Here is a 23,282-nt window from a genome sequence, read left to right on the forward strand (position 1 = left end):
TATTGATCCCAAGTATTTAAACTCATTCACCTTCGCCAACTCTACTCCTTGCATCCTCAACATTCCTCTATCCTCTCTCTCATTTACACACACACATATTCTGTCTTACTCCTGCTGACCTTCATTCCTCTTCTCTCTAGAGTATATCTCCATCTCTCCAGGGTCTCCTCCACCTGTTCCCTACTCTCACTACAGATCACAATGTCATCTGCAAATATCATAGTCAATGGGGACTCCTGTCTGATCTTGTCTGCCAACCTGTCCATCACCATTGCAAATAAGAAAGGGCTCAGAGCTGATCCTTGATGTAATCCCACCTCCACCTTAAACGCATCTGTCACTCCCACCGCAGACCTCACCGCTGTCACACTACCCTCGTACATTTCTTATACCACTCTTACATACTCCTCTGACACTCCCAACTTCCTAATACAATACCACAATTCCTCTCTAGGCACCCTGCCATATGCTTTCTCTAAGTCTACAAAAACACAATGCAACTCCTTCTGACCTTCTCTGTACTTCTCCATCAACACTCTCAGAGCAAACATCGCATCTGTAATGCTCTTTCCCGACATGAAACCATACTGCTGATCACTAATCATCATGTCCCTTCTTAACCTAGCTTCCACTACTCTTTCCCATAACTTCATGCTGTGACTGATCAATTTAATCCCTCTGTAGTTACTACAGCTCTGCACATCACCCTTATTCTTAAAAATCGGTACCAAAACACTTTCTCCATTCCTCAGGCATCCTCTCACTTTCCAAACTTTCATTAAACAATCTGGTTAAAAACTCTACTGCCATTTCACCTAAACACCTCCATGCTTCCACAGGTATGTCATCTGGACCAACAGCCTTTCCATTCTTCATCCTCTTCATAGCTATCCTTACTTCCCCCTTGCTAATCCACTGCACTTCATGATTCACTATCCCCACATCATCCAACCTTCTCCCCCTCATTCTCTTCATTCATCAACCCCTCAAAGTACTCTTTCCATCTGCTCAACACACTCTCCTCGTTTGTATGTTTCCCTCATTATCCTTTATCACCTTTACCTGCTGCACATCTTTCCTAGCTCGGTCCCTCTGTCTAGCCAATCGGTACATGTCCTTTTCTCTCTCCTTAGTGTCCAACCTTTCATACAACTCTTCATATGCCTTATCCTTCGCCACCTCTCTCTTTGTCATGTACCTCATCTCCTTATACTCCTGTCTACTTTCTTCATCTCTCTGACAATCCCATGTCTTCTTTGCCAACCTCTTTCTCTGTATACTCTCCTGTACTTCCTCATTCCACCACCATGTCTCCTTGTCATCCTTCCTCTGTCCAGATGTCATACCAAGCACCTTTCTAGCAGTCTCCCTTACTAGCTCTGTTGTAGTTACCCAGCTATTTGGTAACTCTTCACTGCCACCCAGTGCCTGTCTTAACTCTTCCCTGCACTCCACCTCACAATTACCCTTTTTCAGTTTCCACCATTTGATCCTTGGTGCTGCCCTCACACTCCTCCTCCTCTTCTTGATCACCGACATCATCTTACAAACCACCATCCTATGCTGCCTAACTACACTTTTCCCAGTCACCACTTTATAGTCTCCAATCTCCTTCAAACTGGCCCTCTTACATAAGATATAATCCACCTGTGTGCATCTTCCTCCACTCTTGTATGTCACCCTATGCTCCTCCCTCTTGTTAAAATACGTATTCACCACAGCCATGTCCATCCTTTTCACAAAATCCACTACCATCTGACCTTCTGCATTCCTTTGCTTAACACCATACCTACCCCATCACTTCCTCATCCCCTCAGTTTCCTTCACCAACACGCCCATTGAAATCTGCTCCAATCACCACTCTCTCTCCCTTGGGTACAGTCATCACGATTTCATCCAACTCACTCCAAAATTTTTCTCTCATATCCATCGTACACCCAACTTGTGGAGCATATGCACTAACAACATTCATCATTACACCATCAATTTCCAGCTTCATAAACATCACTCTGTCTGACACTCTTTTCACCTCCAAAACACTCTTAGCATACTGTTCCTTCAGGATAACTCCTACACCATTTCTCCTCCCATCCACACCACGATAAAACAATTTGAACCCACCTCTGATACACCTAGCCTTACTCCCCTTCCATCTGGTCTCTTGCACACACAATATACCAACCTTCCTTCTGTCCATCATATCGGCTAGCTCTCTCCCTATACCAGTCATACTGTCAACATTCAAAGTTCCGACCCTCACTACCACAGTCCTAGCCTTTCTCCTCTTTTTCTGCCTTCGGCCATGCCTTCCACCTTCACTCCTCCTTTGGCCAACAGTAGCCCAATTTCCACCAGCACCCTGTTGGGTTAACAGTACTGGTGGTGGTCATGGGAGGACAAGTAATTATGTTAAATAAGAGGTTCAGTTTTAATCGAAAACAATGGTTCTTCAAAGGAGGGCAGAGAAGCAAGACTCTTAGAAACTACTAGAGCAGATGTAACTGACCATCCACAAAGTCACTGAGGACAGAAATAGCTGACACTTTACAATCAAAGAATAACTTGAGTACAAACTGTACATCATCTAGACATGCCAGGATGATCTGGAAGCTGACTATTGTGATACTGAGTACTGTACTGCCCAAATAGAGAATATTTTCTATTTAGCAAAGACAGTGTGGTGTTCTGGAAGCCTTGGTTACTTCTGAAACCCCTTTTGGAAGATTTAGTGGGGTGAAAGGCTCTCACATACAGATTGTTGGAGTCAGCTGGCTACTACCCCAAGTATTTAGGACTCCCTTGACAAGAACCAGAAAGTCCTTCCTGCAGGGCTAGTAATCTTAAAAACCTGAAACCAAACCTTTTTTGGACACTGTGAGAGAACAAAAATTAGCTTTAGTTCCCCCCCCCCCCCCCCCATGAAATGTGCAGTGAGACACGGGATGGACAAGAATGACAGGAAAGTGTACAGGACGTCTCCCTTGCTACAGCAGAAAATGCCCACCCCCAACCTCCCTTCCCCAACTGTACTGTTAAGAAGACAGGGAGAACCATGTTCTCCACAAAAGCAAACTAACTCTAAAATACTAAACTCCCAGAAATTCACAACCAGCTACAATTTCTGAATCTACTATTCCAGAACAGTACTGGAAAAAACAGTTAATTGAATCCATCAGCATGTTCACTTCCCTACAACCTACCCAGGGACAAACTACAGAGTGTGATGTTTCTATGGCACCCAGTGCCAAATATACACCGTCTCTCTGCACAGATAATACAACCTTTACTCACCCTGACTGCTTAGGTACCACACTACCTATTGATATCAGGAAGATTCCACTTGCAGTTTTCTTTCAAAGGTGTTTAGTACTACACATACTAATAATCTGCTAATCACTACTTGACCTGTGACAAAGTTGACATGAACTATCAACCCCTGATCTGAAGTACCCACAACAGGACCTGTGACAGGTTCACCAACTGGGCTAGGAGGACCATCTGTTTACTGGGAACTGTCCACCATTTTAATAACCACTAATGATGTCGGACATCAGGAAAAGATTCATAACAGCTTTGGATTTACATTCACTGGCATTTTACAAGCTGCTGGAATACTTCATCCTCAGTCATGCAAACAGTATCATGAAAAGCAAGGGTGCTTTCAGGTCAGAAGTTACAGCACAGACCACAACTACACAGGAAGCTGTATTTTTATGTAAGCTACTGAAACTTGATTTCCTGTGCAGTCCGTAGGCAAGAATGGTCACAGCCAAGTGTGTATCCTGCAATTACAAAGGCAATTTTAAGTGATGCAGTCATGAAAGAATTCTCCCAACTTATGGTCACGTCCAAGGGACTGCAATCATGATGTTATCCCCTTCAGGGATGATACCAAGGAGTCCGTCTACTGACCACAAGCAAGACCCAAAGCAAAAGCACTGCAAAATGCAAATGATGCCAATCCACAGTAACAAAAGGAATTCCCTTTGGTGACACCAGACAGTAGTGTGTCAAAAGGCATTCATCATGCCCAGTAACACATCTAGACACCCTTTAGAATCAAAGGCTAAAGTCCACTTAAGGTTCACGGTCAAGAAGTGCTGAGTAAAGCTGTGCAGGTTCAGAATGAAACAAAAAATCTATCCACTTCCTCCTTCAGAACCAGAAAAAAACATGGGAGCAGAACACCTGCACTCATTCCAAATAAGGGCAGCAACTACAACCCCTTTCAGGAATAGAGTTGTCTTGCTTCAGGAAATCTGCATTTGGACAGCCAAGGGCTCTGAGCCCAAAGTAGCTTGCCTTGCTAACACCATAAAAGGCTTTAGACTCCTTTGTTTGTAGTAAGATGGCAAAGTGCTTTGGGCTCCAAGCCTTGTGCTGGACTGAAGACCTCATTCAAGACTTGGCCTAAGATTACTGCAGGATAATTATGAAGCATCAATCAGAAGAGGTTAGAAAAGATTAGGGAGAAAAACTGGAAAAGCAATTTATACAGAAACAACATGACAGCAGACGTACAGTTACCAAGTATGCAGCAAAATCCAAAAGGATTAGGATTTTTGTTTTGAAGTGTTTGCATAAGTATTTTTATATCCCAAGTAGACTTCTCCCTATCTAAGTTGGTGTCTACAACTTTGGACTTAACATCCTCTGGCACGCATTGCAATCTAAGCCAACAGAATCTACTCAAAACTAAAGGCGAAGCAGCTGCTTTGAAGGATGCATCAGCTGCAGCATAGCTGCACTTAAATCAATGCCTGGCTATCTGCCAGACTTGTGAGGAAAAAAAGCTTATTTATGCTCCCAAGACCGATAAAAGGTATCTAATCATACGAGTCTGATAATTAATGGCACAGAAAGACAGTGTAACAGATGTGTAAAACTTTTTAACATTCCTATCCATGTATCTGCTTTGTCATTGGGCAAAGCATTAGAAGTTGGTTTATCAGACTCCAAGAAAATTAAAGCTGGGTCAAATGAGAATTTTTATAAATAAACTTGTGGGACTCGGGAACCTTTAAAAATCTGTCAGTTTTATTTTTTATTGGGAAGGGAGCTAAGATTCTGGGTTGACAGTAGCAGTGGTAAAGGTAATTTGTAATGCTTCTAAAACTGGAGGGATGGCTGAAGGTTTTGGCACTCCCATATAAAAACATGGTCATTCAACACATGCCTTCCTTCCCACTGAAAATGCTGCATCATTTTTAAAACTGTGTTCCCAAAATATAATTATGTTAACGAAGAGTCAGAAATATCCTCTTTCTCAAATTCAAAACCCACAGGAAAATGAATCTGGGAAGAGTAGACTAAAGAATTAATATCAGAATCAGTATTGTCTTACAGGTAAATTCTAGTCAATCAGTTGTCAAACTACTATAAGCTAACCAGTGATCAAGGGTCATAATCAAACCCTGTACCTCATATTTAGAAGCAAAGACCATAACTATTAGATCAACCATGCACCCTCAGACAAGGTACTTCTATGTCTCTTACAAGGGGAAGAGTGAGCAGAGAGAAAAGAACTGGGGTAAGGGTTTAAGGAACATAATAACTTTAAAAAGTTCCTGTGACAAATCAAATCACTCCTTCTGTGGACTTTTAACAGCATGAATAAAGAAAACAAATGCTTAGCTTTCTGCTTCTTTTTATCAGGGACAACAACCTGCACAAAATGACAGCTACAATCCCTGATATAACTTGTCAAAGATGCTAGGGACATCATCTTTTTGTAAAATTTGATGAACAGCCACAGATGTCTCTGAAATGATCAGCCATGGCCACTGTTGTGTTCTCAACCAAGCAGTTGTCTGATTGGTAGGCCTAGACATGAGAGAAGGCTGGGCCTTATCAGCTTCAGAATTAGTAGCAACAGTGGGAGAAGCCAATACTATCAGAGAACTCAGACAGGCATGGTGAAGGCATCTGGGTCTGACCAGACAGCAGAAGCTGCAGATTCGGATTTCCTTAACTTCTTCTTTGGCTGGAGAGGGACGTCCAATTATGAAGCTTTGGATGTCATTTTTCCCTTGTGCAAGTTCCTTTAACAAGTGGCTCTCCAAGTAAATTTTTAGAGAAGACAACAGGCTCCTAAGGGTCTTGGGACAAAGGCCTGGCAATGGAAAAGTCATTTGAAATTATGGTTGGCTACTAGTCAAAATAAATAAATATACAGATTGATTGTTTCTGTAAGAAATTTGTCTCCCACAATCACATTTTCCTCTCTTAGCTGATATGATATGAAATGCATCTCTTTTTTGTCACAGAAAAGTAAATGGAAGGATTTCAAAGAGAATACTTATCTGCTCAAGGCAATGGGAAAACACAGGCCATGTGGCTGAAACACTGAAGCTCAGGCTCAGGTTCAGTGTTCAGTCAGCAGCAATAAAGTTCTCAAGTAATTTATGTCCATACATCCCTTGTATACCTCCCTAGCTTTTTCAGTCAGGCCATATGTCACACTTTTAGCACAAGAGGAAGGTGCCCCAGCTTTCTTATGCTGGCCTAGCATACGACTACTCAATACAAGGTTCATCAGAGGAAGGACATCATGTCTTCCCAAAGTTTCATTGTCTTAGGCTTGCAGGGCCCAAAGGTATAATTACGAAATGCACCCCCCCAGGTTACTACTGTAACCAAGGAAAAAAGGTAACAAGTCTAAAATTTTCAAAACAACACGAATTAAAATCACAGGATGTAGCAACAGTCACAGCACCTATAACCTAATAAAACAAGTATATTTGAGAAAAGAATCTCATCGGTTTAATATAAAACACCAAGCAAAAATGAATGCCATTTGGTCTTAAAAGCATCATGTAAAGAGATATGCTTACCTGAGCCTCTTCACCAGCATCTCCAACAGTCTCAACAAGCCTAGACAACACATCAGAGAGGGTGATAGCAGTGAGCGGCTGCTTTAGGGCTCTGAAGATCTGGAAGGACCTTCCAGCATAATGTCTGGAAGAGCAAGAAAGTGCAGTCTGCAAAGCCACATCACTCAGGTTCTGTTCCAAATGAAACCCTAATATTTCAAGAAAAAAATACATTTATGCTTTTATGATAAAAATGTAAATGGATTTATTGTTATTTTACAAAACTTAAGAATATCAAACAAGTAATCACAAAGAAAATAAACACTCTCTCTTAGTAGACTCTTACGGTTATGGCACTCATACAGAATATATACCACCTATCTGGGAACAAAGGTCTCATTCTCAACATCATGTACACGCCTGTCTACCATGAACTACATTACCACATAACACGAGAAACATAGTACTACTGCCTCATTTCTGATGCTCTCAGCTGATCTATCAAAATGAAAATCAAACAAAGCTTTTCTGTCCATGGCACTTCTTTACATACCAACCACTATCAATTAACTCAGCCTTACATTTCCATAATCGGCAAGTATAACATAATGTAACCACCCAATCCTTTTAAAAAAAATCAAATGTTTTACTTCCAAAATTTAATATGACAGTTCATATGCATTTGCTTTTATTTTATTCTTATGTTTGCCAAACCTGTGGGTGGCACTGCTGTAATTTCTAACAAAAGAAAATGTTAATATTTATTTACTTATCACTTGTTAACCATGACAGTCTCACTGGGCAGATGGCCCTTTTCAGCAGAGTCCTGAGGAGAAAAGCTCAAGAACTGAGTGTACAAACACAAGCCCACTGCCCCCATTTTAGAAATTGATTGAGACAGCCGAGATCCAAACTTGGTCTGAGGTCCCCCATTTTCTTTGGAACTAAAAAAAAAATGTTGAACAGACTCCAGATCCTAATTGGTCTTTGGGGACTGGTTGGATGACTCTTTCGAGCAGCTTGGAAGTTTCCACTACTGCTGGTTCTCACTGACTGTGTGGAATGTAGGGAATCACTTTCCTTTTTTTACGGGAGGATAAGAAAAAGGAATGATATAGTCTCGGGAAGCTATATATTCCACCCAGGTGTCTCTTGTTAAATCTTGCCAGGCGTGGGAGCTCAGAGATAAGCATCCCTCAAACTGCCTCCAGAGTGCAGCAGTCAGGCAATCCTTCAGGAATGCTGACAGGGCTTCTTGGTAAAGGGACCACAGAAAACCTGATTTATGAGATATGCCTTTGTCTCTAGGACAACATCCATTGGGATTCCCTCCACCTCTGCTACACGGAGGTCTATCACCAGTAGAATCCTGGTAAGAACTCTATAATTTACAAAACCACATTTTTTTTCCTCAGCTCTCTTATTCCTGGGGTGGGAACTCTGAGGCACAGAAAAACGAACGCCTACTGCAGAGAAAGAGTCTTGCCATCCTGTTGACTCCTGGTCAATGTGTCTTCCACCTTGGGCCCAAAAAGTTAACAGCTGTTGTAAGAGGCATTGATGAAGGACATCTTGAAGCCTTCCACAAAATCAGAGACATGCATCCAGGCATGTCACCTGAGCTTAAGACCTGTGCCTGCCACTCTGGCTGAGCCATCGACTGAGTTAGAAATGAGACGCATGGCCACATTACAAGTTAACTGCAGAGATGATAGCTGGGAGTCCACAGTCTTTTGGACGTCCGTAGACAAAGCTCCAGAAAGAGACTTGGAAATTTCTTTTGTCAAGTCCCTCTAAAATCTGATGACATGAGCAAGACAGTTCGGTGACTCGAGTGCAAAGGTCACTGATAAGTTTGTCTTTTTCCCAAACCTGTCCAATGCCCTAGACTCCCTGTTAGAGGGATGGACAGAGGAACTCTCTTCAGACAATTCCTTTTTTGTGGCTGCTGCTACAACCGTGGCATCCACTTCAGAACCTTAACTCCAATGCTTCCTGTCTTTTGGAGCTGCCAAAATCCTTCTGGCTTCTTGGGAATGGACTCTACCACATAAGGGTCCTTCCAAGCCCACTGTGCCAAGGTCGACTAGTGGGTCAACTGGTGGTACCACCCAGGACAATGTTGAGCTGGAACCAAAGGCTTCCAAAACTACAGATTCGTACGGCGAAAGATCTTCAGTGGACCATCCTCCTCTCTGTTTTAGGAGTTCAAGAATTTCACCAAATGTGACATCTTCCAAGGTGGATCTGGGTGAACCCTAGTCTTCAACCAAATTTATATCCTCCAAGAAAGACTCTGGGGTAGAGTCTCTATCTGCTTTTAGTTGCATGTGTTTCTTGTGAACTGATTCTGTAGGGCGCCGGTTCCCAACTATTTGATTGTGGATCACTTGGTACCATGCAGCACATAAACTTTTAGGCTTGGAGAGAAATAAAAAAGTGAATGTGTGTATGTGTGTTTATGTTTGCGTGTGTGAGTGAATACGTGTGTAAAAGCAGAGGAGACTGTATGTTTGTGAGATCCAGAGAGTGAGTGAGAGCTATCTTGTGTGAGTGAAAGCGTGTATGTAAGCAGAATGTATGTGTGTGTAACAGCGGAGGAGACTGTGTATGTGTGTATAACAGAGTGAACAGTGACATCAATTGAGCAGTTATTTTACACTCGCTAAGCAGCGCTTTTGTTCTTTAACAAGTGTAAAATAAAAATAAATTAAACAGAAAAAAAGTGTGTGCGTTTCTGTTTGCATGTGTGAGTGAATGCGTGCATGAAAGCAGAACGGACTGTGTGTGTATGCTTGTGTGTGCGAGAGAGAGTTAAAGTGCATACCTCTCAACCTCAGTGCTAGAAATCTGGACAAAGTTCTAGAGTCACAATGGAAAATAATTTCCACTTTTGCATGCATCTCTCAAAGAATACAGTTTGCCTTCAAAAAAGACTGTTTCCACAGGAGAAAAAAAAGACAATAATAACCTCCCTACAATTAGATATAATCTTTATCATTATACTCCATCATCTACTTTTCGAGATGACCTCTGCCTATCTTACAAAGCAGCAAATAACTATAAGCTTCTTCTTCCTATATGTTTACAGGAGACTGCAAAAAAACAAGAAATACATGCACTTGGGACTTAAAGTGTACAACACTAGGTAAACATGACCTGTGTTGCGACAGCTGACTCTCCCTAATGAAACACTACCTTTGTAATACATTCAACCATAGCTCTCAACCTCTTAGCACAAAAAATCTGGACAAAACTAAAAATAATGGGGGACAAAGGCCCAAAAATAGGGACATATTTTAAATATTGCTCTTCTAAAATGAAAAAAATTGCTGGAATACCACAGTTTGTGTTAACATGCATTTTGTTGAACGATTTGACTTCTGAAACTCAAATGTATGTCATTATTTACTGACTTAAATCCTCAGATCATCCCAGTGATTTGCCAATAAATCACAAATTTTATAAGGAATAGACCAAAAAATAACAGGCAAAAATCTGGACACAGTTGGGTGCAGAAGGCTGTGTGATGCACTTTCACAGCATCACGAAAAGGGAGAAACAGAGGAGGGACTAGAGTAAATAACATTATGATTTTGCACTTCTACCATTTCCATTTATAATTTTTTTTTACGAAAAGAGGGGTCACTAACTGGTCAAATGAAAAACTCTCCCATATAACCAATGCACTTAAGAAAATGTAATGAAGTTTGAAGGGATCGACCACAGTCACACGAGAGGTCATTATCAGTCTATGAACTGTGGTGACTCAATCTTGCTGATGTAAAAATCTTCCTGTTCATTAAGGGAGGAGGACAGGAGCTCTTTCTTCTTCTTTTGCTCTCATATATCTTTACTAGTAACTGCAACCCTCAAAGACCTTAAACTGAATCAGCAAACATTCACTCCCTCAAGAAGACAATTTCAGCCATGCAATGCTGCACAGGCACCCATTCTCTATGAAGACAGACTGATAGCAGGATGCATGACAGTCCACTACAAAAGCCAACAGTCAGAGTCTCCTATAAGGTCATCCATTAGTTCAGCCTTCAAAAACACTCAAGCGTATCCATAACATACCTAATGCAGTAAAGAGTTCATAGAAATTCTAACTCCCACAGTGGAAAAGCAGAAAACTCTCTTGGCTCTGGACTCCCTGAAGTGCAACAGGGTGGCAAAATTCTGTGGTCTTTAGGACCTATGCTGGACTAAAAAGCTCAATACGGAGTGTGGAGTGGGGGGTTGTAGATGGTATTCGACTTGGGGGGGGGGTGTCAAAGGATCAAGCCTAGGCCCAGTCTAAGCTAACCTTCATAAACCTGAGAACCTCTTTACATGAAACAGCATGCAATAATTATTCCTGACTGTCTCAAACAACAGAATCTGGAATGCTCTGACTTCTTACAGAAACCAGGCTGTAGAACTTAAGAGACAAGTGTCCAGTGCTGGGGACATGGAAATGCCATGCAGTACTGCACCAGCCTCAAGTAGCTTTCACTAAGTAAGCACTTATGCCAAGTACAATTCAGGCTGCACATCACACTCTCCAAAAGTGCAGTCCCACACCTACAACTCAAGCTCCCTGAGAACAACAAACATTTGCCTGATGTCCAGCCTCTAAGACTAAAGCCTAGGTACACAATGACCATTTTAACTGAGACCTGCCAGCTCAAATGGGTCTAAAGGCTGCTTTACAACAGAAGTCCTCAATGCCAAGAACTCTTGATCTGTGGCTATGCAAAGTACAGACCACTCCCCAGAATCTGAATAGATAACCTCTTGCTGCAATGAAACAAAGAAAACTGCAGGCTCAACTCCTTATTAGCCATGGACAAGTTTCATTTCTACAGAACCAGATGAACACTCAACTCAATCTTTGCCAGGTCACGCTCGACCTACTCTTAGAATGTCAGTCCTTCAGGCAAATGCTCAGAGTTCTGTCTGGGACTATAGGAAAGATATCTGTGTCCATCTCTATAAGAAAAACAGCTCTTGAAGGTCACTAACTTTTTGAATACAAAGGCCAAAAGTACCTCTCAGGACTGCCTTTGAGTTGCAGAATTAAATCAGCAACACCTGTAGCAGTTATCCAAAACATGCACAGTGACGAAAGTAAATGCTGCCAGCAGAGCCAGCTGGTGACTATCAAAATGATTTATACAAGATGCATGTCTTACAATTGCATTAGAACTGTATGTCATGTGTATGTCAAACTGCTTGTACATATGTGTGTGCTGAAAAGGTATTTGTAGTGTATTGTTTGAACTGTAACCACAGTGTGCCATAATGGAAGAGAACAGAAATGTACATGCATTATGGTAACAGTTTAAATGTATAAATTTTAACAGAAGAAACTGGAATTCAGGAGGTTAACCTCAATCCAGCAAACTTTAGAAAAATATCTGAAATTAAATTACTTTATAGGCTATGCCATAAAAGATGGTATCCTTCAGTTCTCAGTGCAGCAAGTGACAGTCTGTGCTAGGAAGCTTTCTGTATTGTCTTTAGGGTGAACTAATTACCAGTCTTGAAAGCATGAAGGAATGCAATTGTTTTTATGACTTCCAGCATTTGCCAAAGATCTGAGCAAAGCTCTTGTCTATGTATTTTTACAGGTCGATGCTAAATGCTACCAGCTGCCCTCAATGGTTGTTTTGCCTGGGAACTTTGGTTAGACAACAAGAATTTTTGTCATTCTGCAAGCTATCCCAGCAGTAATATTTTAGATATTATTTTGAGACGTCTCTTAGTGAGACGGAGCATTATGTCTTGGACCTGAAAACAACTAGATGATCCATTCACCGCGTCCACCTTGCTCTATTAGCAAGTTCTTAGGTTATAGTATAATTCTCTTAGATTCAGTCAGGAATATACTGAAGCTTAGTTTAGGTATGCTTATCTACCCACGGTGGTGGTGCTGCGGTAGTGTTGTCACCTCACAGTAAGACGCTGTCCGGTTCAATTCTCAGCTACAGCGTCTTCTGCGTGGAGACATGCATGAATGGGCGTACATTCGTTGAAGGTTGTGCATCAGGCCTGGCAAGCCGGTACGTAAAAATCAACTGCCAATCATTAGCAGACGGGAGTTCCATTGTGGCGACCCCTAACTGGGAAAAGCCGAAAGACACAAACAAGTTTAGGTATGCTTATCTACTTGAGACTGTCCTGCAATGTTGTTTTAAATATTTCCTGTGGTTTTGAACCCTGATGTCGCTGTGAATATATATTTAGTATTGTCTTGTTCTTTTATTATTAAAATACATTTAAACCTTTCATTGTGGCTAATCTGTGTAGAGATATTTAAGTTTTGAGAGTACTTGCATATTTATTTGGTGACACTGTAGACCACTCCTAATAGCCTTGCTCTTGGTCAAACTACCATTTGTGTTAATATTAATATTACACAGTAAGGGCCTTAAAGTAGCTGATAAGGAGTTGACTGCTGGCAGTGGAAACTACCTTACAGTCTGAGCAGAAATGGGTATAGCTAGTAAACCTGTGCCAGCCTTTGCCAGGTGCTTGTGGGTGTAATCCAAACCTCAGAGAGTGTATGTCAGCTACTTGGGCAGTGACACAAAGCACTGGTTGGACAGAGGGTGCTGGAGGTCATGCCTTGGTCACTCAGTTGAGATCTCTATTCTGTATCTGTGCCAGTGGGGAGTCTTACTGGGGATCTGAAGAAAGAGTGAGAAACCAGCCCCAGATTGACTGCAGTCTCTGTGTGATCTTAAGGGAAATTAACTTGATGCAGAGAGCTGCATCTGGAAATACTGCGTATGTACTTGTCATCCTCCCAGTGTACGTCCCCCAGTGTTGCCAGTGGTGAGGACTGAGGCTCCTTGATTACTGTTCCAGTGGTGGGGCATCACATTTGGTGGGATATTCATACCATATGCACATCCCCAAGACAAAGGCAATGCCACAATGGGTGTTGGACGGCAATTTGATTTAGGTATAGGGACTAAACAATGTCAGACTATAGATGCTACAACACAACACAGTGTTGTGAACTACAGCAAAAGAGCTCTAATATGACTGCAGATGGATGTAAGCTTTATTAAGAAATGGACCAACAACCCTGATGGGCAAGGTATGTAGCTAGCTTGGAACGGGAAGGATGCTAAGCTGTGAAGCTTGGGCCAAACATTAGGCCTTCTGTGAATGAAGCTACATTAACAAAGACTATTGCAACAGGGATCTATGGGAAGGATATCTGTGTAATCAATGAACAAAAAAACACAGGGATATCTCCCAAAGGAGGAACACCATGGACCAATCAGTTATGACACTCAATATTAAATCATCTAGTTAGAACTTTCCCAGCTACTCAATTACCACCAGCTAGTCATTGCCTTTAATATTGTTAGACACCATGAAAAAAAACAGCACTAGCCAGTTACTCTCTCCATACAGAACTAATAGTACTCTCTGATCTACTGAGAAATCCCTCCTCTGCATCTCTAAAGCCAACTCAGGGGAAGCTCTTTTTTCTCATGCCATAGCTAGATACTGGAATAACCTCCCCCCTTTTCTGACCTCTGCATCCACTAACACACATTTCAAAAATGCTCTCAAATCATGTCTTATGAATACATGGCTATGTCCATGCATCAAATGAATCTCACAATCTCAGCACACTTTACACATTCCTTCCTGCTATCTCTACTGTATATATGCTACAGTTGGGTATCTTACTGTCAAATTGAAATTGCATAATATTTCATGTCTAATCATATGATTTTTTTATTATTTTATCCTAGTTCACTAATCAATGTTAAAGCTTTGATGTATGAAACTATCTTTGTAAATTTACTCACTTACTGCTGATGAAGTGTTTACTGTTTAGACTGGACTGGATGAGACTTTTTATGTCTGTACCTAACTCAAATTGTGACTGCTGTATGATTGCTTGTGTTACCATGTTGATGTTAATCTAATAGTGGAGCTTTTCTCCCCGGGCCTCCGCTGTAAATGTACCTATGTCCAGACGGACTACCCCTGTAAACAAATGTAAAATAAAATAAAACATATCTATGCTTCTGCTGCCATGTTTCTGACATTTTGTCTTTTCTTTATACATCTTACCTCAAGCCTGATGACCATCAAGCCTCCTGAAGCTCATTTTTCAGGGACATCATTTAAGCAGCCATATGTTTTTGTTTTTTTTGCACCAGCATATCAGTAATGAGGACATTTGTTACTTAGCCTAACCAATCCCCTGGTAGGTGAGTGGACATACAACCCACATCACTGCAGGAACCATAATGCCCTTCCACTTACAAGTGCATGCCTCTGTATTGGCTTAATGAAGGCTACCACCAACTGGTAGCTTGGTGTGTGACACGCAACCCCCCAGGGTGTAGACCTGCCTCCTTCCTCAAAAGAACTGCTACAACCAGTGGATCAGCTCAACCCCCCACACCCACACCCAAATGATGGGAATATCCATCCACCCTGCCAGCTCCATCGAGGACTCAAGCTGCTAACTGAACTTGGCTATGAGGTCCAACATCAGGGCTTTATCCATCTAGGCTACTGGAGCTGGCTATGTTCCTGACAGTTGCTCATTTACTGTAAGATCGGAATACAGGGGCAGATAAATCTTACTAGCAGACATTAGCTGGTGCAAATTAAAATGTTTGTTACTGACTGACATATGAAATGATATCTAAGGTGCTATTAAGCAGGATTTGGGGCCAGTCATGCTCAAACATGAAAAGTTATTACTGTCTTAAGTGTTAAGAGAAATTATGCATATGCTTTTTAAAGCATACTGTAGGTGCTTAAGTGCTGGGAAACACACTGACCAGACAAATGCATTGACTGTTATCAGGCAGTGATTCTGAATCAAACACAGGTGATACTATATCAGAATATAAAACTCTATAGAGAACAAACACTTGACACACCAAATACTTTAATGCAAAGCTTTCGGGTCTACACCCTTCATCAGTACATAATAAAATCATTCTTTTCAAACTTTAAATAGGAGAAATAATTAATCACATGATACAGTCAGCCTAATTACCTATCAATTAAAATTTAAAAGGACAGATAATAAAATACAGTATAAACTTCCATACATTTAACCTAAAATCCAACTATACTCAAAATTACAAGTAACATTAATAGATGCATATAATATAATACATTTAATCATAAAATAAAATTAATAATACATGCTGCACATATATAACAACATCCTTCCATAATTAATAAAATCAAATACTCTCTCTCTGTCTTTTCAACAATACTGGCTTAAGACTAACAGCATTATTATTATATATGTGCAGCATGTATTATTAATTTTATTTTATGATTAAATGTATTATATTATATGCATCTATTAATGTTACTTGTAATTTTGAGTATAGTTGGATTTTAGGTTACATGTATGGAAGTTTTATACTGTATTTTATTATCTGTCCTTTTAAATTTTAATTGATAGATATGTAATTAGGCTGGCTGTATAATGTGATTAATTATTTCTCCTATTTAAAGTTTGAAAATAATGATTTTATTATGTACTGATGAAGGGTGTAGACCCGAAAGCTTTGCATTAAAGTATTTGGTGTGTCAAGTGTTTGTTCTCTATCAGGCAGTAATTCACCTGCATCAAATGCCTCAGTCCATTTATTTTGAAACTAAGATATGGTATATGATGGACAAATGCAGAAGGAGTAACTCAACTCTGGTGTCTTACTTTACTTCACCAGTTACAGTGAAGGGCAACAGCAGAAAGCAACAAATTCTGTGGCAGCCAGTAAATTATGAAGTACTAAAAGTGCACATCTCTTATCAGTAAAGATGTATTTTTTTAACTAAAATAATGCATGCATGTGATTCAATGATATCTTAAATATACACAAAGGCACTCAGCTACAACTTATGTAATACTGCACCTTTACAAAATTACTGTCACAGTAGTAGCTGGATAGGCAATATGACATTAAGTAGTTTGCATAAAACATTGCAAGCCAAATTTTGATGCACTGGCTGTCTTGTATCCTTAAACATAATAAAACAGTACACAACAAATGAATTAGAACAAATGTAGTGCAACTCCACATATTTGTACTTTTTTATGTTTTACATTTTAATTACATTTATCTCCCAGCTATTTTTTTTTTTTTTTTTTTTTTTACCACATAAGTGGGCTGGTCTCCAAGGTCCTTTCTCAGCCTCCAGGACATCTTCAGTGGACATACAGAATTAAGTGCAGGAGTACCTTCCTTCTCCAACAAAATATATAGAGTAATCAAAGAGGGAGAAAAGGAAAAAAAAAGCATCAACTTACTCTGAACAAGAATCAAATGAATGGCTTTATCGATCAGAAGTTTATGGGGGCAAAGTTCAAAGTCAAAGGTCAACAGCAGAACATTAATGCACTGCATAATTCTAATGGAAAACATACCAAGTTCTCCATTCCACTAAGCTGTTAAAACAGCTGAAAACTGGCTAAACCTTTAAAGCATCAGTTCTCCCTTACAGAGTTGTGGATATACACAAACCAATGTGAACATAAAAGTGGAACTACATATTTACATTTATTTATTTTATATTTAAGCCACATTTTTAACTATCTACCGGCCCCTTGACTCAAGGTCACCTTATGGATTACAGAACTAAATACATTCACTCTCCTTCATACATGTGTGGTACTTAGAAACAGACCAGTGAGAGGAAATATGTAATGAATAACTAAAGGCACCTCTAACCTCAGAAATGCAGCTTATTTATAAGATAAACAAACTCTCGTTAAATAAGTAGGCATGGTTAAAAACTACTATTGGAATTACCTGATTTAGATAACTTGAACACAGAAACCACATGTTTTAGAAATGCAGTTAACTGTTCAGCACTCTTGATGCCTGAATTTTTTGCAGAGACATCCTCATGGTTCCAAAGTGGTCCCCTTTTCCTACACCAAGAAAGAAAAACAAAGTGAAATTAAGCACAAAATTAAAACAAGTTGCTGCTTTGTGAACACAAAGCATAAACCAATACACGCATTCCAATACAAAGTCTGACTTTAATGTTACAACTTTTGGGAACTTTTTTGAAGTGTATTGACAGTGATGACCTGTAGGTCTCCCTATTCCTGTCCCATGACATGTAGTGCATGTAGCAGCATGACACTAGGCATAAGGTGTATGCAAAACAGCTACCAAGAAATGCACTTCACCAAAAATGTAACTGAAGACCAGAAAGGCATTCAAGTGCAAGTTATAAGGAGATCACTGCATAACAGTAATGACTCTGCAACTCTATATTTCCTGCACACCCAACCTTTACTTCAAAGATAAATGCAGCCTCTTTATTAAAGAAGCTAAATTGCTACAAATTGGTTTATAAAACTCACATTAAGTTTAAATATTAATAAACATGTTGAGAACAGACTTCACACTGGCCTCCAACAGGCTTCCTGGGCCACAGCCAGGATCTCACGAAAGTATTAAAAAAATACAGAAGGACAAGCAATACTATTATGACTGGAAAAACCTCATTACAAGAGTACATAGGCATGGGCAGGTCCTTCCTTCTGCAAACCCCAGTCAGCCACTTGTCTTAAGCTTTATTCCCACGTAGTGATGACATTCTAACTGATACTTTGTCCAAATGCAGACCACTTAACTTATAAACTCTAATATAATAAAATATTCTCTATGCTACCTTTAATATATTATTTCCTTTCTTAGCATCTATGTATCCTCATGCGTGCACATAACATTATCTCTACTCCTTATTCACACCTCCAAAAGCTACAAGCACATTCCATTCCTTTCAGAGATGCCACAGTATCAGTCATGTTACGAAAATCAAACTCTAGTCAGAAAATACCTTTGTTCACAAAAAGTAAAGATCCAGCCTTCAAATAAGACATTAAAGAGAGGTCCCACCTGCCTGAGTTTTTAGTAGCTCAGATGAACATAAAAATCCCATAGCACATGTCAAATAGAACACAGGAAGTTCCCAGGCACCCTGACTCTTGAGGGCACAAATGGTACCTCAGGTATCCCCTGAAAAAGACGCCAAAGGTGTAATGGGACTAACCAGATCAACATGGGTAAACTTAAAAAAAACACCCAATCATTGTGGTATTCTAATGCAATGATATTTCTTGCAAAGAAAAATCATTGAAGGCGAAAAGACGAGGTGCCAGGACTTGGTTCTGTGAATAAAGGATCTGTTTTACCTTCGTGTGGTGGTGTTCCTGTCTACTACTTAGAGTATTTCTTTTGGTTCGTGTTCATGTTTGCAGTTGTTTTGTCAAAGAAAAATCATCCACTGCATGACGGCAAACTTATCATTGACCTATTACTCAAAAATTATCCTTCTCTGACAAACTACAAATTGTAAAAACACACTCCAGAGCTAAATTTCCATACCTTAATATTCACAGTGTCTGTAACTAATTATACTCCCTATACAGCTGAATAATTCTCCAGACATTAATGCAGTAAGACAGATCTAGCAACATCCATGGGACTATAACTCTGGACAGAATTCATACGAAAGCAGTTGGAATGGTCATTAATTATTTGGAGCAACTGCCCTGGTATAAGCTACCTCCATAACACTTACCACAGAGACACATTCTATTTTTTCCAGTAACAGTCAGTGAAGACAACTGTTTTTATACAATTGCAGCCACACAAATAGTAGCATACAACTAAAGTTGCAGTATTATGGTTTCCATCCAATATCAAGGATGAACTGTCAATGATGGGCAATTTTTATCTTAACTGAAAAACACCTTCTGACGGTCCCCTTTAACTGTACATCCAACTTTATGCCCTAGACAGACATATTAATTTCACCTCTCGTACATTTGCTGAAAAGGAGAATACTGTGCACTAAAGACTGCTTTTCACTCCACCAAACTCGTCCTTCAATAAGGAGTTAAGGTTGATTCCTTTACTAAGGGATTTCCTATATTTACCGGCTGAAGTCAAAGCAACTTCCATGAAAGACTTTATCCTTTTAAAAATAGTAACCCCTTCCTTCTTTGATTTAATTCTCTCTCTCTCTCATACGTGTGTGTGTGTGTACATATACATACACACGTGTGTGTGTGTATATATATATACATATATATATATATATATATATATATATATATGTATGTATATGTGTGGTTCCCCTTCAGAAGGTCGAACAGCTGAAATCTCGAAATGCATATGGCCGTAGCCATATGTTCAAATTTCAGACGCTCGACCTTCTGAAAGGGAAATAAAAAAAAAAACAACAAAACAATGTTTCTGCAGGGGGGCAAGCCCCCCTGCACCCCCCACACACCCCCGATACTTATTTATTCCAACTCAGAGTTCACACTACAGGGCAGAAAGGGAAATCTCCCGTTTTGCACTGTATGCCGATTCTCATTCAGAAGGTCGAGCTTCTGAAATGTCGAGCATATGGTCTCGACCATATGCATTTTGAGATTTCAGCCGTTCGACCTTCTGAAGGGGAACCATAGATATATATATATATATATTATACACACACACACGTTTTGTGTGTGTGTGTAATGCAAGTATGGCTGCAGCCACTTCAGCAGACAATCACCAGAACATCGAAATTTAAATAACTGAGATGAAAAAAGTGAAAGTTGAAAAGAACGACCTTTCACAATGCCAGAAATAAGAAGAACGAAAGAGCCACTTCACACATCACACATAACTCCGTCCTTCTGAATGTACATTGTGGCACAATTACAAAAAAACAGTTACTTTACTTAAAGAAATCATTTACAAACAAAAATTTAGCTTCCTCCATGTTTTTGCAGGGGGGGGCAAACACTTCTGCACCGCCATACCCCCTGCAAATTATATATATACCAACTCCAAAACTGCATTACACTGGAGAAAAGGGTCAACTTACCAATCCTCACTGCACTGTGATCTTCATTCATAAGCATTAAAACAGGCACATTTTTTCTAAATTACGTCTTTTTAAGTCAAGTAACTGGTTTTTGTAAACTGCGCCACAATGTACATTCAAGAAGTTTGGAGTTCTCTGTGATATGCACAGTAGCATTTTTGCTCTTATTTCCAGCACTGTAAATGACGTTCTTTTAACTTTCATTTTTTTCACCATTTTGGCTACTTAAATTTCGATGTCCTGGTGATTCGATCTACTGACGTAGATCTATATGTGTGCATGTATGTGTGTGTGTATACATACAGATTATATATATATATATATATATATATATATATATATATATACACATACACACACACACACACATATATAGTTAGTTAGGTAAACTGGTCTCCATGTAATTACCTCAATATGGACACTACTGTGAACCATTTTAATCATGCTTTCCTGCTCATCCTCAATACCAAGGCCCTCAAAGCACCGTAACACCAAGTAGATAGAACTCATTATATGTTCAGATCTGACATCAAGGCCATTATGACTCAGCACGATCATCTCTGGACATTTTAACAGATCACCTTAACATTCTCCTAATATGAACAGCTTAGAAATACAGCCAAAACGAAGTTAAACACCAAGACAGGGATAGTCTGTTTCTTGTAAGACTCTCCAATGGAATACCCTTAACAGTTCTGGGAGAAAAGTAACCACATGCTACATTCAAGAAAATCTAATCAAGCAAAACTCAGCACTTGCTCATTTGCAACAGAAGTAGCCATCTTAGTTTAACTATTCCTTTCACTGACATACACCCACATTAAGCACTTATGCTGATGACCTTGACTCTGATTCTTCTCCATCAAACATAACAAACCCTAAAAACTTTAAAACACATTCCTCAGTTCTGTTTTCTGTGCTACTAATTAAGCTAAAGGCCTACTGTCATCAGGGATGGACTTCTGTTGAATGTCCTAAAGTGCAAGACATATCCTGTTTCTTACAGCACTACAATCTTTAGAAGTTGCCCCATTAAGCAGTCTAATATTCTGCAATACGGAACACAACATTCACAATCTTCTTCATAAATGTAGCCTATACTATCACCAGTATTTCATCTACTGCTTTTACTGCTTCCCCCCCCCAAATCAAAAGCTAAAAAAAGAAAAAAAAATCATATTTAAATTTTTGAGATCAAGCAATCTCAATCTTGGCTCATCTAGCCAATTCTTATTCAATTATAACAACAAACATCCTTAATAACTCTCAAATAATTTGCACCTGCAAAGCTAAACCAATGTTGCAGGATCCATACTTCAGAAACAATTATTCATCACATCTCCAACTCGAGCCTATTATCCCCAAGTGGGCTACCTGGTTCACATTTTTTAAATGTGAAAAGAGGGGAAACATCTGACACTCAAGACATATTTTGACCTTCTCCATACAGATGCATCTAAACCTGTGGCTGCTCCTCCTGCAAAACAAGATGTTACTGCTTCCCTCACAGAGAGTTATTTCTTGGAGAGGCTTAACACTCCATACTATGTATTTTTCTTCTCCTCATGCATGGCAGTAAGCTCTCTTACTATGACCAATGAAACCTAGTCAGATATGTGGAGGAGTCTTCCACTTTCTTTGCAGTTTCTAACAGCAAAGAAGTTAAAGCATGACTATAATGGAAGCTGGTTTACTTCAGGCATGGATGGATAAATCAGCTCTACATATCAAAACTACCAAAACTCACACTCCACACAACCAGGCACACCAGTCCAAACAACATTCTCAAATTCTATCTTGCCAAAGATCCTTAGGACTGCTACCTCCATTAAAATAACTCAATGATTAAACAGAACTTTATCAGTGCAAGAAATCCAAGCAGGCAAAGGACATGCATGGCATAAAACCAAACAATTTATTTAGTAAAAAACATGTAAGTGCTTTTGCGTAGTACTCCTATGCTTCATCAGACAAAAAATTCTGTCACAAGCCTAAATATTTTAAACAAATCACTGCTAGCAACCTTTTTCCCCTCCAATTAAATAATTAGTGGAAACCAAGTGATTTAAAGTAACCTAACCCTTTAGCAAAATAAGTACATTTTAATATGTTCCAACCACAACTTATATAATAGATTTCAGATACAATACATATATTGCAGATATTTAAACAATATAATATGCATCATACATAAACCATCTCATCATGCTATTGCAAATGTACTGTTTTGGATAATTTAATGCAGAACTGCATCAACAAAGGCTGAAACAGCCTTCCCATCCACATAGTTAAAGTGTGCACCTTATATGAAATTTACAATACAAAACTAGAACTACTACATGAACACTCAATCTGATAAATAAGTATAAACAAAACTAAACATCACAGCTAAATACTGCTAACATAAAAAATATATGTATGTATATAACAGTAAAGAAAAAGGGGGGGCAAGGTTTGCAAATGTAACTAAGCCTTAATACACTCTCTTTGCCTTGGCTGTTAAGTATACATCTTTTTATAGTAGTTATAGGTGTGCCTGCTTACATATATGCACATACTCCTTATACATTACTTATATATATATAT

The 23,282-nt window shown here is 39.5% G+C and overlaps 1 protein-coding gene across 1 annotated transcript in view; it reads right to left on the reverse strand.

Moving 5' to 3' along the window:
• The window catches only part of FRYL (FRY like transcription coactivator), a 3,917,685-nt gene that overhangs the window by 1,128,643 nt on the left and 2,765,760 nt on the right, over nt 1-23,282 (reverse strand). The window contains exons 41-42 of the mRNA XM_044055727.1: nt 17,612-17,733; nt 6,834-7,021 (exon numbers count right to left, since the gene is read on the reverse strand). Of these exons, the coding sequence (XP_043911662.1) occupies nt 6,834-7,021; nt 17,612-17,733 (310 nt within the window). The remainder of the gene's footprint in view (nt 1-6,833; nt 7,022-17,611; nt 17,734-23,282) is intronic.

This window comes from Protopterus annectens, chromosome 14.part0 (genome assembly GCF_019279795.1).
Source record: "Protopterus annectens isolate FY-2018-M chromosome 14.part0, PAN1.0, whole genome shotgun sequence".
Classification (NCBI taxonomy): domain Eukaryota; kingdom Metazoa; phylum Chordata; order Ceratodontiformes; family Protopteridae; genus Protopterus; species Protopterus annectens.